Source organism: Balaenoptera acutorostrata, chromosome 16, assembly GCF_949987535.1.
Source record: "Balaenoptera acutorostrata chromosome 16, mBalAcu1.1, whole genome shotgun sequence".
In the NCBI taxonomy this organism is placed as follows: domain Eukaryota; kingdom Metazoa; phylum Chordata; class Mammalia; order Artiodactyla; family Balaenopteridae; genus Balaenoptera; species Balaenoptera acutorostrata.
In genome coordinates, this window is record NC_080079.1 from 35,180,552 (window position 1) to 35,196,629 (window position 16,078).

General features: G+C 35.9%; 1 protein-coding gene across 4 annotated transcripts in view; it reads right to left on the reverse strand.

Moving 5' to 3' along the window:
- The window catches only part of KIF11 (kinesin family member 11), a 78,890-nt gene that overhangs the window by 53,477 nt on the left and 9,335 nt on the right, over positions 1–16,078 (reverse strand). For all 4 annotated transcript variants that reach the window (XM_057531340.1, XM_057531341.1, XM_057531342.1 and 1 more), the window contains exons 8-15: positions 15,641–15,883; positions 14,137–14,232; positions 9,882–9,970; positions 5,833–5,920; positions 4,894–5,082; positions 4,056–4,263; positions 2,659–2,831; positions 813–938 (exon numbers count right to left, since the gene is read on the reverse strand). In XM_057531340.1, coding sequence (XP_057387323.1) covers positions 813–938; positions 2,659–2,831; positions 4,056–4,263; positions 4,894–5,082; positions 5,833–5,920; positions 9,882–9,970; positions 14,137–14,232; positions 15,641–15,883 — 1,212 coding nt within the window. The remainder of the gene's footprint in view (positions 1–812; positions 939–2,658; positions 2,832–4,055; positions 4,264–4,893; positions 5,083–5,832; positions 5,921–9,881; positions 9,971–14,136; positions 14,233–15,640; positions 15,884–16,078) is intronic.

Genomic DNA, 16,078 nt, shown 5'->3' on the forward strand with positions numbered 1-16,078 from the left:
TTCTTAAATTAAAAATATTTTGGGCTTCCCTGGTGGCACAGTGGTTGAGAATCTGCCTGCCAATGCAGGGGACACGGGTTCGAGCCCTGGTCTGGGAGGATCCCACATGCCGCGGAGCAACTAGGCCCGTGAGCCACAACTACTGAGCCTGCGCGTCTGGAGCCTGTGCTCCGCAACAAGAGAGGCCGCGACAGTGAGAGTCCCGCGCACCACGATGAAGAGTGGCCCCCGCTTGCCGCAACTGGAGAAAGCCCTCGCACAGAAACGAAGACCCAACACAGCCAAAAATAAATAAATAAATAAATAAAAAATTTTTTAAAAGGTCTTAAGTTTATTTATTTATTTTTATTTTTTTGAATACATACAAAATAGAAAAGGTAGAAAACAGTATGCAGAGAAAAGTCCTTTCCCTTTCAGCCCCTAGAACCTCACCCAGTCCCACTCCCACCTCTGAGAGATGATTGTTACTATTTCTAAACACTTTCAGAGATTTTTTATTATCCATGTTGAGGCATTTATGCATACATATATGGGTATACGTTCATATGTATATCTTCCTCACCCACCATATGATAGACCGCTATATATGCTACTATGTGAAGTTAAATATTTATCTTGAAGATCATTCCCTCTTATTTTTCTTCACCATGATTCTGCTGACCACATCAATGGCAGAGAGCATCCTATCTCCTCCCTCTTCCAGATTCCTTCTCACAACCCATGGGTTTTGCACGTAGACATCTCTCTAGATGTGGCCACAGACAGAGTTTCTTTCTTAAACAACAATTTGAGATAATAAGAATATTTGTTACCTTATTAGCCAGTATCAATGAAGTCTTGAAAATATGCTTTAGTTGACTATTGATTTCCAGTATAGATACCACAGTGGGGGATAAAACTGTTTCCAGTGAACTGAGGAGGTCACTCTTAAGTACATTCTGGTTTTGAAAATAAACAAACAACTCTTTAAAAAGAATATTTTCACTTCCATAAATCCGGCTGGTTAAATAAATGATAATATCTTAAATACTGTGTTAACTGAACACATGCATATTAAAATCCTACGTATCCATTCTCTATTCTGTATACCCTACAGAGCCTATTTATTACTAGAGTTTATATTCATCATAAATTACTTAATCCTGCATACAGTAATTATGAAAATGGTTGCTTCATGTACAATAGATTTTTAACAGTCTAATGCAACAGAAGTCAGAAGAATTCAGATGAGAGGAAAATGACAGTCATTTGATAAGATTTCAGCATTGCAAACAAAGGAAGAAAAAAAAAACACCTACAACTATATTTTAACGAAATAAATTTCAAACAAGTTTAGGTTACTAAGTCAAAAAGGCTGAAACCAAATAGTCTTCAAGAGTAGGCCTTGGGCTGGAGGTATTTAAATTTGAAGACCTGGCAACTTATATCCTATTGTATCAGAAGAACTTGTCAAGGTTCTTGTTCTTGTCAAGTTACATAGAAAAGTTGAGAAAGTACTGTAGATTGGGAATTTTTATAATAAGAAGAAAACAATTCTGAACCAAGCTCCTTTTACTAGGGCAAGCATGAGGAACTATAACAGAAATAATTAGTAAATACTTAAAAGGGTACTGGTTTTCTTTTGAAAGAAGAGCGAGCATACTAATTTCAACTCATTCTGTGGGAGCAGCAATCATCTCCTCAGACTCAAGCTTGCTTATAGCTTGATAGAAAGACATCAATAAATACAGACTACCATTTAGTGAATGAATCAATTTCCAAAAAGTTAGTACCAACAGAGTATCTTTTAACTTTGTTAAATTTGGGTGACTGAAGAAATCTACCAAATAATGTCATACAGCACTGAATTTAGGCAGTGTCAGTGAACAATGGCAGTATTCACTTGGAAAATGTTCAACAAATATTGTTAAACTCAAAAAGGGAGGCAGAGAGCCTGTACAAAGAAAAAAAAGTGAGATGACCAAGAACTTCCTAGACAAATGATACAATTACAAAATAAAGGGTATATACAAATCAAGTATGGAAAAGGTAAACAACACTGTGTAATTAGATGGCTGGCTTCTACAGAATGATGAAAAACAGCCTCACAGTTAAAGTCCAGAAGGGCTTGACCACACATACCTGACACCACAAATTATTATATACATTCCCCAAATTCTATAGAGAATGGACTTGAGGACACGGGAAGGGGGAAGGGTAAGCACATTTTTCTTGTATATTTTTCTGTATTTCTGTAGTTTTAAAATTAACTACCTAATATCTCCTGGTTGGGTCAGTGTAACATTAGCATGACTATTCCAGGACCCTTGAGGAAAAGACGAATGACCAATTTTTGAGCCAGCTAACAAGTCATGGGTCCCTTGAATTCATGTGGAGCTAAACCTACTCTTTCTAGTTATTAAAAGGCTTACTAACTCCTACTCTTTATGTTACAGGATTTAAGTGAAAAAAGTTTCAAAAGTTGTATATATGCATTTGGAAATTAATCATTTTGGGAGAAAAAAACAATGAAGAGATTTGCCTTTAAAAATATAAACCTACTCTCTTAAAGTGATATGTTTACCATTGTGTCTAGTAAAGCTTAAGATGAAAGAATAGCAGTTAACATTGTTTTTGAAGACTTAAATGTAACCCTTCAAAAATAAGAGATTTACTAACAATCAGTTTCTGAAGTACAGTTTTACTTTCTGCTGCTAATGACTGTTCTTTTAATATCATATTAGAAATCTGAGAAACAAGTGTAGACACATTTTCTGGAATAGATGTGAGAGATCCAAGTGCTGTTGTAGTAATCGTGTCTAGTGCAGAGACACTGGAAGACAGCAGGTTACCTATACCAAAAAGAAAAAAGAAAAAAGATTTAAACTCGGCAATAAATATATTTAAATACAAATACAACCTTCAAAGAGGTTGGCAAAATTATATCCTTGTTGTGGAAATTTGTAATAACAAATAAGCTTAAAATAATTGGCTCACTACATAAGCATGGAATTATTGTAAATATAAATTAAATACGTTCCTGCGGTACTCAGTAAGCACTTGGCACATCTGTAGATGTATCAGACCCAAAACTGTAACTCAGTGTAAATCAAGAGTTAGAATATTCTAAAAACTAATCTCTAACTGAAGGTAATACACAGTATTACTGTAGATAAAAGAGGTTAAAGAAGAGAAACTAGAAATCAATAAACAAAATTTTTAGTGGTTAGCTTAGAGTGACTAGACTCTAGGTGATTTTTACAATTTTTTACATTTCTGCATCTTCCAACTTTTCTATAGTGAAGACAATACTTTAATAATAAACAAATGGGGGACTTCCCTGGTGGCGCAGTGGTTAAGAATCCACCTGCCAATGCAGGGGACACAGGTTTGAGCCCTGGTCGGGAAGATCCCACATGCCAGGGAGCAACTCAGCCTGTGCACCACAACTACTGAGCCTGCGCTCTAGAGCCCGCGAGCCACAACTACTGAGCCCGTGTGCCACAACTACTGAAGCCCAGGAGCCTAGAGCCCATGCTCCGCAATAAGAAAAGCCACCGCAATGAGAGGCCCACACACAGCAATGAAGAGTAGCCCCGGCTCGCCGCAACTAGAGAAAGCCCACGCGCAGCAATGAAGACCCAACGTAGCCATACATACATACATACATACATAAATAAATTTAAAATAATAATAAATGAATGGATACTTACTTTCCTAAATGAAGATAACAACAATGGTTATGGTTAAAAATAATACCCACATATTCTGACAATACAGCAAACATTCAAAATACACATTCTCAAAAGAAAAAAAAGTTGGAGAATGTTTATGCACAGAAAATTTCAATAAGGAAACACAAGATATGTAACAAGATATGTAATATGAGTTTTATAGAAAAAACTCAACTAACATTTGTTTTAATTCAAAGGCATTAATCCCTAGTCTGAATAGTGTGTGCATTGGAGGGGACTAGTGACACTGTCACCTGAGTTTTTATGATATTTAGTTATCAGTTTTTAAATTAGTCTCACACTAAACACACAAAGATTAGAATTAGAAATGCCTGAACTTACCAAACAAGGTTTTATGAACTTCTAGCATGGCCTTTTGTTTTGTGCTGCCATCCTTAATTAATTCTTCCATACTATTAAACAGACTATTCAGGTTTTTGCCAAAAATATCCTGAGCTTCTGCATTGTGCTGATCAACTGCCTTCTTACGATCCAGTTTAGAATGGAGACCAGATACATCTTTTGTAGTTTCTTCAACTGTGTTAAGCAACTATATATGATTTTTAAAAATAAGTGTTGATAAGATGGATATGACAAAAGCAGTCTAATGAAAATATCTGTGCTTCATAAGGATTTCTCCTGATAAGAACTAGTAAATTTTATATATTGTATCAGAAGAAAATTTTAAACTTATGCTAATTTATCCAGGAATGTTTATTTCCCCTCCCCTAGCCATCTAGACAAGGAAAACTGATTTTGCCAATCTATTTTAGTAATTATGCTCCCTCACAAATTTTTTTCCCCATTATGTGTTACTAATTCCTAGGAAAAGTACACCTAATAAAAAATTGAATACTCATTAGAAGATACTAAATTCTTGAAGACTGATTAATCTCAACCATGACCACAGGTAAAGCATTACAACACCATTATTCTAAACATCCACAAAGTATATTAAAGTCATGTTCTACTTTCAAAACTTTAGGAATAGTTTTTTCTTAAATTAGCATCTCCAGTGAAGAAAATTTATACGAAATAGTAAAATAATGTTTCTTAAATGGATGGAAGTATCATTTGGGGTGAATAAATAGAATTTCACAATTAACGCTTAAGCTAAGAGTTACTTCTACCCATTCTTTAATTTCTTTAATGCAAGTACAAATTAAAACAAAGGACAAACCCTGCTGGCAGTATCATGAAGTTTCTCCTCAGTACTTTCCAAAGCTGATGTGAAATATTCTTCTTCAACAAGCTGTAATTTAGTTTCTTGTAAATGTCTTTGAGTGGTTTCAAGTTCCTGTGTCTTACTTTGCAGGTCAGATTTACACTGGTCAAGTTCATTTTTATTATCCATAAACAATTCTGTAACCTATATATAACACATTAAACATTTTTTTTTAAGAATTAAAAAATGCTGAACTGGTTGTTGAGATACCTGGCTAGTTCATAATATAATATCAGAAGAACCAAACAAATTATTTCCATGTAAAAGTTGTAACAAGTTACCAGGTAGGTTAGAACATTTTATACGGCATCTGGTTTCTTCCTATAAATTCATTAAAAACAAGTAACAGGGTAGCTCCCTGGCAGTCCAGTGGTTAGGACTCTGCACTTCCAGTGCAGGGGGCACAGGTTCGATCCCTGGTTAGGGAACTAAGATCCCACAAGCCATGCAACAAACAAACAAACAAAAAACAAGTAATAGGTCTAATGGAGTGGTGTTAATTCTTCAGATTCCTTCCAACACTGCCAGTGTGAGGGTGGCACTGAAGGGTCAGGTCCTTCTACCTTAGTTATTTAACATCTGGTTTCTCCCAACATCTGCATTTCCTCAGCTGATAAACATGTTGATGAAAATGTCTCAGCATTCACTATTTAGCTTTAACATTAAATTGTACAATTCAGTTAATTTCTTAAAATGTTGCATTAATATAAGTGTCAAAATAGCTTCTTCATTATCATTGATGATAGTAAAAAAATTGTGATACAACTTACTTTTAGTTTAAAGGTCAGCAAGAAAAAAAAATCTTAAAGAAAAAATATCAGGTTCCTCACCTTCTGAAATTGTCTTTTAATATTTGCTTTTTGCATGATATTCAATACAGTTTTGAATGCTTACCCTACTTAGCTCTTCCTCAACAGCAGCAATTTTTTCAAGCAATTCTACAATTTGTTCTTCTTGAACAGTTAGTTTTCCACTCATGGCTCTAAAATAAAATTTAAAAGGAGTTTGACAGTTAATATTTTTTCATAATTCTTATAAAATTTATTCTAACACAATTGAGGCAGTTACCTATAATCTCTACCATTTATCACTATCTTGACAATGATGCCTAAGTGTCAAGCGATAGATACTAAGTGCAGAAAACAAATGTATTCTTTGTCCTTGGTTTATAAATAGACTTTTTCTTGTTTTCTCCATTTTGAAACTGAGAATCCCTACCTATGAGGGGGAAAAAACATGTGTGTATATATAATTTGAGAAGCTACAAAGATGACAGAAGATTATAACCCACATAAAAAAAGTAGAGGTGGGACATACAGCTAGGTGTCTATCAGGAATCAGGAATATGAAGTATAAACCAGACACAAAGAATCCAGGAGAGGCTTGTGATGTGAAGGCATGAGGTGTCACAGGAGGAAGGGTTGAGGTAAGGGGCTAAAACCTGGGAAACTAAAGTATGTATACAGAGCAATTACACCCCCTGCCCCCGGCACCCATACCCCCGTACACACACACACCACTGTCACACCACCGCAAAAATCCTCATGAGATAAACGATTCTTCTCTAAAGCACATTTCCTCAGCCTTAGCACTACTGACATTTTGGACCAGATAATTCTGGTCTGCTTTAACGGGGCTCTCTGATTTTTTGAGCATTAGAAAGTTTCAGAAGTCAGTGCTATCTTTTGTATTCTTCTAGTTCCCTCATAACTACCAATCATTTTCTATTCCACACTGTGCTTAAATGGCAAAGAATTTTAAGAATGTAGATTTCCTCAAATTATTAGCTAGAGATATTGTTAATTAAAGGAAAAGACAGAACTGAAGTATAAGAGGAGAGTTAATTCTAACAGTCTTTTGATAACTATATTAGTTCTTTATTGGAAATAGCTCTTTAAAGTAGAATGGGATATTTGAAATGCTTTTCCTATACTGAATATACAAGAGGGATGCAACATTGTTATTTACTGAATGATATAGTTTTGATAAATAATTTTTAATTGAAGTATAATTGACTTACAATATTATATTAGTTTCAGGTGTACAACATAGTGATTTGATATTTTTATACATCACAAAATGGTCACCACAATAAGTCTAGTTACCATCCGTCATCATATAAAGTTATTACAATATTATTGACTATATTCCCTATGCTTTACATTACATCCCTGTGACTTACTTATATAACTGGAATTTTGTACCCCTTAATCCCCTTCACCTCTTTTGCCCACTCCCTCACCACCCTCCTCACTGGGAACCACCAATTTGTCCTCTGTATCTATGAGTCTGTTTCTGTTTTATTATGTTTGTTCATTTGTTTGGTTTTTTAGATTCGACATACAAGTGAAATCATAAATTTGTTTTTATCTGACTCATTTCACTTAGCATAATACACTCTAGATCTATCCATGTTGTCATTAATGACAAGATTTCATTCTTTTTCATGTTGTGTAGTATTTCATTATTTATGTATCACATCTTCTTTATTCATCTGTCAATGGACACTTAGGTTGGTTCCACATCTTAACTATTATAAATGGTGCTGCAATGAACATATGGGAACATATATCTTTTCCAATTAGTATACTACCTCTCCCAGTCTTAAAGGCATGGATGTCCTTGTATAGACACATCCCCTGTGCAGACAGCATGTGCTGGGTGGCTATGGCAGGCCAGCTGGAGTAGGCAGAGGCTGGAGGGAATGATATAGTTTTAATATAGTTTTAAAAGGTCTATTAAACTTGAGATAAATGTTTAAATGCTGGCTGCAGCTTTTGTGATCCTTCTCTAACTTATAGTATAATAATTCTAAGAGCTTTTTCAGAATGAACTTTATTTCAGATCATGCCTCATGCCTATTATGAGTACACACTGTCCTTAAAATAATGGGATGGACAAACTAAAGTTATTTCTTAATCTAAACTACATCAAAGAGATGAACAGAAGATAAGAGAATTAGTCTGCAGTGTCCAACGTTTGACTATTAACAGCAGAAGATACTATATTAGCAAATCAAGAGACAAAACCACTTGTAGATATCCACTGGTTGCCTACTAAGCACCTATTTCCAGCATCCAGATTTCCTCTGGGGAATTACTCTCCCCTGACTGTACAGCAGCCAACCTGTATGGGGGCCGGGGTGGAGGGGGAGCTAAATCCATCCCTAAATCCAGGGAATAAGCCTGACTGGCTCAAGACAATCAGGGAAATTCAACTCCTTTGCCTTTGTATTGGTTCATACAAGGACATAACTGAGGACTAAACTAATCAACAAGTGATGTTCCCCTGGCCAGTTTTGATGGTTAAAGGACAGGCAGCCTCTCATCCACATGAGACATGAACGAGAGAAGGTAGCTGTTCTGCTGCTGACCATCTTCCTTGATGAACAGCTAGCCCTAGAAGAAAGTTACCACTCAGGACAGGAAACAGGATCCTTCAGTTACTGGACTAAATATCCTTGCTGTTTTAAGTCAGTTTAAGTTGGGTTTTCTAGCATTCTGATACCAAACTTAAAATATAAAATGTTTTTATTGAGTAAGATATAACATATAAAAAATATTAAAATGATAGAAATAGGGACACCTGTAAAGTGAACACTTGAAAAAAAATAATGCAGCACTAGTGTGTATGGTAGAGGAGGATATCTGAAAACCAGAGAAACAGAAAAAAGAAAACATTTTAAAATATCAAGTTTAAGAATTAAGTACAAATTTACAAAAGATTTTTGTAAAAATGTTTTTGCCAACTGGGTATGGGCCATGAAAGGAACAAACAAAACTAAAGTCACATAGGCAGAATAAAAGGAGAATTATTGTTTAATACCCTACACAATATAAATACACAATATAAATTGGAGCATTTGTAAAACTAACATATGAACAACGATCAGGAGGATATAGCACATTATGGTAATTGAAAATAAATGGAAAAAATGAGTTTATTAAATGATTTATACACCATTAGAATGATCATGTAATGTAACATCTATAAAAGAGTAAAAGGTTATATTAAAATGCTTTTGGTTATTATCAGAAAATGCTTTTGGTTATTATCAGAAATGCCCTGTGAAAGTCACCCTCCTTAGTATCTTCAAGGATAAACGCATTCAGGAATTTTCAAGTTATAATCCTTAGCATCCCACTTGCCTTCTGCCTCTGTTACTATTGTTGTTTCTACATGAAGCTTCAGTAGAAGCTTTCCTTAAAACAAACTACTCCAGGGTTAAAAAGTGAACAGAGGGAATTCCCTGGTCGTCCAGTGGTTAAGAATCCGCCTTCCAATGCAGGGGATGCGGGTTCGATCCCTGGTTGGGGAAGTAAGATCCCACATGCTGCGGGGCAACTAAGCTCGCATGCCACAACTACTGAGCCTGCATGCCACAATTAGAGAGAAGCCCATGTGCCGCAACTAAGATCCTGCATGCCGCAACAAAGACCCGACACAGCCAAATAAATAAATAAATAAATAAATATTAAAAAAAAAAAAAAAGTGAACAGATTAGTGGTTGCCAGGGGTTAGGGATCATTGGGGAAGAAGGGTGAATGAATATGACTACAGAGGGGTAGCAGGAGCAAGATGTCTGTAAGGATAAATCTGCATCTTAACTGTAGAACTATAGCAAATCTACAAATGTGATAAAATGAGGTAGAATTATACACACACATTGTACTAGTGTCAATTTCCCAGTTTTGATACTGTACAAACAGTGACTTAAGATGTGGGAAACTGGGTGAAAAATACATAGGACCTCTGGACTCTTCTTGCAACTTCATATGAATCTATCATTATCTAAAAATAAAGTTACATAAAGAGTTTTAAACTGTTTCATAACTACTTGCTAATGTCAAAACGAAAAGAAGCATCTATAGGAGGCACTTCAAATAGCCTATTACCAGAAAATGCTTATTCTTAGAAATTACTTTCCATAGCCAAGGGCTTACCTGAAATTTTCTTCAGAAATGTACACTCCATTTTTTTCACGGGCTGCAGCAAGATCTCGTTTCAGACGCTCTATCTCTTCTGTATACTCCTATGCAAGAGGAATGTCATGTCAATTTAGCACTTCAGTTTGGGGAGGATATGCAATAAATAAAACAAAGTTAGCCCTCCTATGTTTTTTAAAGCATAAAAATGTATGGTAAAAAGTCATAACCATACTTTTCACTCAATATTACTCTGTTTAGAATAAAGTGTTTCAACAGCTTCCAAAACTCCTTTAAAGGCACTCATTATAAAAATACAGGCTTCTGAAGAAAAAACACAACCTCCAGTACCCAGGTTGGTCTCTAAATAGCATCTCACATTAAAAGGAACCAGGGGCTTCCCTGGTGGTGCAGTGGTTGAGAGTCTGCCTGCCAATGCAGGGGACACGGGTTCGAGCCCTGGTCTGGGAAGATCCCACATGCCGCGGAGCGACTAGGCCCGTGAGCCACAATTACTGAGCCCGCGCGTCTGGAGCCTGTGCTCCGCAACAAGAGAGGCCACGATAGTGAGAGGCCCGCGCACCGCGATGAAGAGTGGCCCCCGCTTGCCGCAACTGGAGAAAGCCCTCGCACAGAAACGAAGACCCAACACAGCCATAAATAAATAAATAAATAAATAAATAAATAAATAAATAAATAATTAATTAAATAAATAAAATTAAAAAAAAAAAAAAGGAACCAGGATTTCTTAGAGAAGTGTCTGACTCTAGGACTGGAGCAAGAAACATTGGGCTTCCCTGGTGGCGCAGTGGTTGAGAGTCTGCCTGCCAATGCAGGGGACACGGGTTCGGGCCCTGGTCTGGGAAGATCCCACATGCCGCGGAGCAACTAGGCCCGTGAGGCACAATTACTGAGCCTGCGCGTCTGGAGCCTGTGCTCGGCAACGAGAGGCCGCAATGGTGAGAGGCCCGTGCACCGCGATGAAGAGTGGCCCCCACTTGCCGCAACTGGAGAAAGGCCCTCGCACAGAAACGAAGACCCAACACAGCCATACATACATACATAAAATAAAAAGAATGTAAGCAGACAAGAATAAAAATAAAAAAAAAAAAGAAACATTCAGGATGAACCTGCAACATCTTGTCAAAGAAAATAGGAAGAAAGCCAAAGAAGCCTAGGCTAGTGAAAAGGACTCAAGAACCCACTTAAGAGGTACCCACTGATCAAAGATGGGACAGTTTGAACATCAGTGAGGATATTAACTACAATTGGTAAGCACAAATGTTTTAAGTCCATGAGTTTATAATGATATTAAGAAAGCTGGGAAACCAACTCATTATTCTCAAAACTGTCAAAGGAAATGAATCAAGCATTTGTCCTGCCTTTCCTATAAGAATTATACCCTTGGGTAGCTGAGGGAAAGTTCCTCTTTATAGAGGTAGTCCAGCAATCAACTAAGAAAGAATAATTGAATTAGAAAATTATCATTTTGTGATCGTTAAAGAACTAATGGATCAAGTCACTTGAATATAATCAATTCCCCTCAAAAAGAGAAAGAACCACACATTATGTGCTTCCTAGTGGGAGAATATACCACCACCTATGAAGTAGTTTGGCCAAAAATATATAAATAAATAAAACCTGCATCTATCAAGCCTCAAAATCCAACTACCAATTTATAGAAAATACGAAGAATAGAACATGTCAAGATAGTATAGGAAACTTCTACAGGACAATAATACAGATACTTCCACAAATACATTATAAGAGGGAAAGTAGATGGAAGAAGAATCAATGTATTGAAACCTAAAGATAGATCCAAAAGTTGCAAAGGGTAAACCTTAATTGGATCCTAAAACAAACTATTAAAAATATACACTGAAACAACTGAAATTTTTAAAATGACCGAATATTTTATCATCTTAAAGAATTACTGTTAAATATTTTAGATTTAATAATAACATTAGGGTTCAAAAATTCAAGTGTCTAAATAAAATTAATGCTTATAAAGGAGCCTGGCATTTTTAAAACAATGAATATAAAATCACTGTAGTTTTCCTCAGGTCCTGACAATTTTGAGGCTCTTTATGAAAAAAGAGGTTTTCTCAAATAAACTTCCTTTAAACTGTCTACCTGATTCCAAGAGGTATTACACTTCGCTGTACACCTGAAATTAACACATTGTAAATCAACTATACTCCAATAAAAAATTTTTTTAAAAAGCTACAGTAATTAAAACTGTATATTAGTGGAGGGACAGACATAAATCAATGGAACAGAATAGAAAGCCCAGACATGTGCCCACACAAATATACCCAACTGATTTTTCACAATGGTGCAAAATCAGTTTAATGGAGAAAACACAGCTTTTTCAACAAAGAATGCTAAAGCCATCCAGACACCCCATAGGTGAAAAAAATGTACCTTGATCTAAGTCTTACGCCTTATACAAAAATCTACTCAAAATGGATCATGAAATTAAATGTGAGATGTAGAAATACAAAACCTTCATTTAAAAAAAAAAAAGGAAAAAATCTTCAGGATCTAGAGGTAGGCAAAGAGTTCTTGCAATTGACACCAAAAACACAATGCATAAAAGAAAAAAATTGACAAATTAGACCACATCAAAATCATAAACACTTGCTCTGCAAAAGCCCATAAGAAGAGGATGAGAAGACAAGTACAGCCTGGGGGATAATAATTGCAAACCATGTTTGTGACAAAGGACTAGTATGTAGAATATATTCAAAACTTTCAAACCACCACCACCACAACAAATAATCCAATTAGAAAATGGGCCTAAAAACATGAACAGGCATTTCACCAAAGAGGGTAACAAACAGCAAATAAGAACATGAAAAGACGTTCAACATCATTAGCCAGTACAGAAATGTAAGTTAAAACCACAGTGAGATATTATTTATTACCTATCATACTCATCAGAATGATTAAAATAAAAAATAGTTACAACACCAAATGCTGGTAAGGATGTGGAGAAACTAGATGACTCATACATTGCTAGTGGGAATGTAAAATGGTACAGCCGCTCTGGAAAACAGCTTGGCAGTTCCTTAAAAACTTATCATTCAATTACCATACAACAATTACACTCTTGGGCAATCATCCCAGAAAAATGAAAATTTATGTGTACACAAATTACTGTAAACAAATGATCAAAGCAGTTTTATTTATAATTGTGAAAAATTGAAATCAGCCCATATGTCTTTCAACAGGTGAATGTGACAACAAACTCTATGTATGGTATACACATACCATGGAATATTCCTCAGCACTAAAAAGGAAAATCTATTGATATGCACAAGTCAGGTGAACCTCCAGGGAATTATGCTGAGTGAAAAAAAGGCAATTCCAAAAGTTTGCATACTATATGATTCCACTCAATAACACTTTTGAAATGGCAAAGGTTTAGAAATAGAGTACAGATAGTGGATAGCAGAGACTAGGGAGGGGAGGTGAAAGCGGGAAGGAAAAGATTATAAAAGGGCAACGAGGAATCCTTATTATGATGGAAGTGTTCAGTATCTTGACTGGTGGTGGCTCCATGAACCTACACGTGTGACAAAACTGTAGAGCATTAACTAAACACACACACGCAAATACAAGGAAAACTGGGGAATAAGATCAGTGAGGTGTTATTAATGTCAATATCCCTGTGGTGATTTTTTACTATTTTGTTTGATAAAATGTACAAAGGATCTCTCTGTATTATTTCTTTCAACTGCATGTGAATCTACAGTTACCTCAATAAAATCTTCAATTAAAAAAAAAAAAAACCAATACCAAGAAAAGGAAAAGACAAGCCAGACTGGGAGGAAATAATTACAAACAATCTCATAAAGGGCTTGTATCAATAAGATATGAACAACTCTTTACAACTTAATAAAAAGACAACCCAATTAAAAATTGGGCAAAGGATTTAGTAGATATTTCACAAAAAAAGATATACAAATGGATAATAAACATGTGAAAAGATGCTCAATATCATTATTCATTAGGAAACTACTAATTAAAACTTCCTTGAAGCACCATTATACACTTAAATTTTGCTGACTTGATAGAGCTGGTAAAGTCAACATATTAGCATTAGGAAAAACATTTTAACACATAGGGTAAGGGTATTTAGTTCAAATCATTAGATGAAAAGCCTTACCATAGGCAATTTAATAAATTTTTTTAACAATTATCTATTTCAGTTCCTCATTTTCACATTTGTCAAACAAGATTACATTACTCCACAAAAATTCACAAATACCTTAATCAGAGCTTTTTTGGTGAGTTTCTGGTTAACTTCAGGCTTATTGAGTATGTTCTTTGCTCTGTGAGCATATTCCAATGTACTCAGAGTTTCCTGTGATGAAAAGAAAAGGCCAATTACTTCAAATATTAATTTTCAACAAGAGAAGCCACCGCAATGAGAAGCCCACGCACCGCCAACAAAGAGTAGCCCTGGCTCGCCGCAACTAGAGAAAGCCTGCGTGCAGCAACAAAGACCCAACCCAGCCAAAAATAAATAAATAAAATTAATTAATTAATTAATTTAAAAAAAATGTATAGACTTAGATTTTGGTGATAGTTGCACAGCTCTGTGAATACAGTAAAATCACTGAATTATATACTTTTAATGGGTGAATTTTACGGTATGTGAATTATATCCCAATAAAGATATTTTTTTAAATGAAAGGGGAGTTAGAGACCTTATAAAAGCTTTTTCTAATTCCAGTTAAAGCACATAACCCAATAAAAGATTTTACCATCTTTGTTGTTTCTCTTGGTTTTCCTACCTGTTCCCACACATCCAACCCCATCTTCAGTGCTCTCTAAGCAGCCTCTAAAACAGTAGCATTCACTTAACCCACTTCTAAGTCCTCAATCAGACCATCCACTGCTAATGACCACAGCAATTTTCTTTGAAGACTGTGTGGAAAAATGCAATTAAGTAACTAGTTTGTTTTTTTTTTAATTGGGGTATAATTGCTTTACAAAGTTGTGTTAGTTTCTGCTGTACAGCAAAGTGAATCAGCTATATGTATACATATATCCCCTCTTTTTTGGATTTCCTTCCCATTTAGGTCACCAGAGAGCACTGAGTGGAGTTCCCTGTGCTATACAGTAGGTTCTCATTAGTTATCTATTTTATACACAGTAGTGTATATATGTCATTCCCAATCTCCCAATTCATCCCACCCCCCTTAAGTAACTATTTATTTATTTATTTATTTTTTAATTTTTGGCTGCATTGGGTCTTCGTTGCTGCACACTGGCTTTCTCTAGTTGCGGCGAGTGGGGGCTACTCTTCGTTGCAGTGTGTGAGCTTCTCATTGCGGTGGCTTCCCTTGTTGCGGAGCATGGGCTCTAGGGTGCATAGGCTTCATTAATTGTGGCACGCAGGCTCAGTAGTTGTGGCTCGCAGGCTGTAGAGCACAGGTTCAGTAGTTGTGGTGCATAGGCTTAGTTGCTCCGCGACATGTGGGATCTTCCCGGACAGGGCTCGAACCCATGTCCCCTGTATTGGCAGGCGGATTCTTAACCACCGTGCCCAGGAAGTCCCAGTAAGTAGTTTTTTAAGATTAAAAACTGCCAGAAAGGAGAAAGACAATTTTTTCAGTGGTGTCCTCCTCTACATGTCCACATGCAATGTCCAGATTCTTTTTACTGTAGTATAGAATGAATGTAGCCAATTGATGAACTTTAAAAATACGTGATATTAAATAAGAATTATAGCTACTACACTTCCGGATACCTTTCAAAGAGCTTACCTCAAGATTGAGAGATGCAGGAGAAATTGTTGCTATTATAGATGTTCTTGTACGCCCCCCAAGAGAGTCCTGGAGGATTCTAGTTAGTTTAGATTCTCGATAAGGAACATGAGGTGTTCTTTCTACAAGAGCAGTAATAACCCTTCCCAAAGTCAACAGGGATTGATTGATATTTCCAGCTTCCCGAGCTCTCTTGTCAACTGCTCCAGAACGTCCAATGTTTTCACTTCCTGCAAGATCAACCTTAAATTTTAAAAATAAAAGTAAGTTCTCAGTCTATTGGATTTGGAATAGAAGACTTTCATTCTCGTATTGTACATAAATATATTAAATAGCCAGTAATTTTTCTATAATTAATAATCCACTACAAACCTAATAACCCAGTGACTACAAAAATATTGTCTATAAATACAAACCTTCAAGCTGCTTTATGAGGTG